General features: G+C 39.4%; 1 protein-coding gene across 1 annotated transcript; it reads right to left on the bottom strand.

Annotated features, from left to right (window-relative positions):
* Window positions 1-1001: 1001 nt before the first annotated feature.
* Window positions 1002-1657, bottom strand: LOC111239942 (gastrula zinc finger protein XlCGF71.1-like). Its single transcript, XM_022769888.1, has one exon. The coding sequence runs from the start codon at window positions 1655-1657 to the stop codon at window positions 1028-1030; it is 630 nt and encodes a 209-aa protein (XP_022625609.1). The 3' UTR covers window positions 1002-1027.
* Window positions 1658-1791: the final 134 nt, after the last annotated feature.

Genomic DNA, 1791 nt, shown 5'->3' with positions numbered 1-1791 from the left:
GGGAACCCCACGTTATGCTAGCGTTCGCTGAGACAGACCAATGGAGACAGAAAAGTCTAAACCAGTCTAAAACTGAGAGGCCAGCACAGTTCTGTTATCTGTTAATAAGGACATCATGATTGACTGTATCAAATGCATTTAAGTCTAAAAGTACCAATACTGATAGTTTAATGAGTTTAATGAGTTTAATCAGTCTCAGGTCATTTAGTACTATAACCAGCACCCTCTCGGTGCTGTGGTGAGGACAAAAGTCAGATCATAACTTGTCAAATACACATTTGAGATGTAGGTAAACATTTAGCTGTTTAAATACTAATTTCTGAGCAATTTTATTTAAGAAGGAAAAATTTGAAATCAAGGTTTTATCAGGGTTCCTTTTCTTCAGGAAGATTCGCAACAGCAGTTTCCAGTGCCTAAGGGAAAGTACAAGTCAGCAGAGAGTGATTTCATCATCTAAAAAATTAAACACAGCCTTACAAAGAAGGTGGGGATGGAGATGAGTGAGCAGGTGGAGGGTTTTAGTTGCATTATTTCTTTCTTAAGTATTTCTCTTATCAACAGCAGCAAAATCATTCACAGCAGTCTGAGGTAGAGGAGAAGTGTCCAAAGACAGGCTCTTGCACATTTAGGTCCAACCTGATTTTTTTTAGTCTTGTGTCTAAAAAATGCAGTGAACTCTTCACATTTTGATAATGAAGTGATAAAAGTGTTTGGAGCTGGATTTACAAGGTTGTCAAGTGTTTGGAAAAGAATTATGGGATTATTATGAGTTTTAGAAACCAGTTTGTCCTGTATTTGTTGAAGTTAGTGAGGTACAGAAACGGTGACATATAATTCAGCACACCAACGTCTTTGGTGTTTATGATTAGGTCTGATCGAACGAACAGGAAACCAACACTAATTTCTCGGGGACCATTTATTATGTTACACATTCTTATACGTTCATGTTGTTCTTGCTCTAACCCTTCAACACTCATGTCAATCAAAATATGGGCAGTAAGAAACATTAAACTGTCGCTCCACAGCTTCATTTACTGCTGCTGCTCTCTCCACTACACTCATGTCTTTTAAACTGTGACTGCCATGTGAATCCTTTGTCACAAACACTGCAGTTGAATGGTTTCTCCCCAGTGTGAGCCGTCATGTGTCTTGTTAGATGTCCCTTTCGTGAGAATCTCTTTCCGCAAACTGAGCAAACAAAAGGTTTCACCCCAGTATGGATCCTCATGTGCTGAACCAAAGTGTGACGCTGGGTGAAGCTGGTGTTACACTCTGAGCAGGAAAAAGGTTTTTCTCCTGTGTGAATTCTAAAATGTGCAACCAAATCTGAGCGCTGCCTGAAGCTTTTACTGCAAAATGAACAACAAAATGGTTTCTCCCCAGTGTGGACTCTCATGTGCTTATCCAAAGACCAGCCATGACTAAAACTTGTGTTACAAACAGAACAGCTGAAAGGTTTTTCTCCTGAATGACACCTCATGTGAGCAATCAAGTGTTCTCTCCGATTGAAACTTTTATCACAGAATGAGCAGCTGAATGGTTTTTCTCCTGTGTGACATTTCATGTGTCTTTTCAGATTTGTCTTTAGGCCAAATGTTTTACCACACTCAGAGCAAATATATGATCCCTTGTCAGTATTATGTACAATATTCTTCATAGAGTTTGAACCAGACTGAGGTTCTCTGGTCTTGGTCCAATCATTGTCACTGACATCAGTCTCAGAAGAGTCTGAAGTTTTGTCATTACTAACTGGCTCTAAATGTCTATGTGGATCTGAGTTCCTGTCTGGTC

This window comes from Seriola dumerili, unplaced genomic scaffold (genome assembly GCF_002260705.1).
Source record: "Seriola dumerili isolate Sdu_G_001 unplaced genomic scaffold, Sdu_1.0 BDQW01006782.1, whole genome shotgun sequence".
NCBI classification, from domain to species: Eukaryota; Metazoa; Chordata; class Actinopteri; order Carangiformes; family Carangidae; genus Seriola; species Seriola dumerili.
This window is presented reverse-complemented; position numbering and strand designations above follow the sequence as displayed.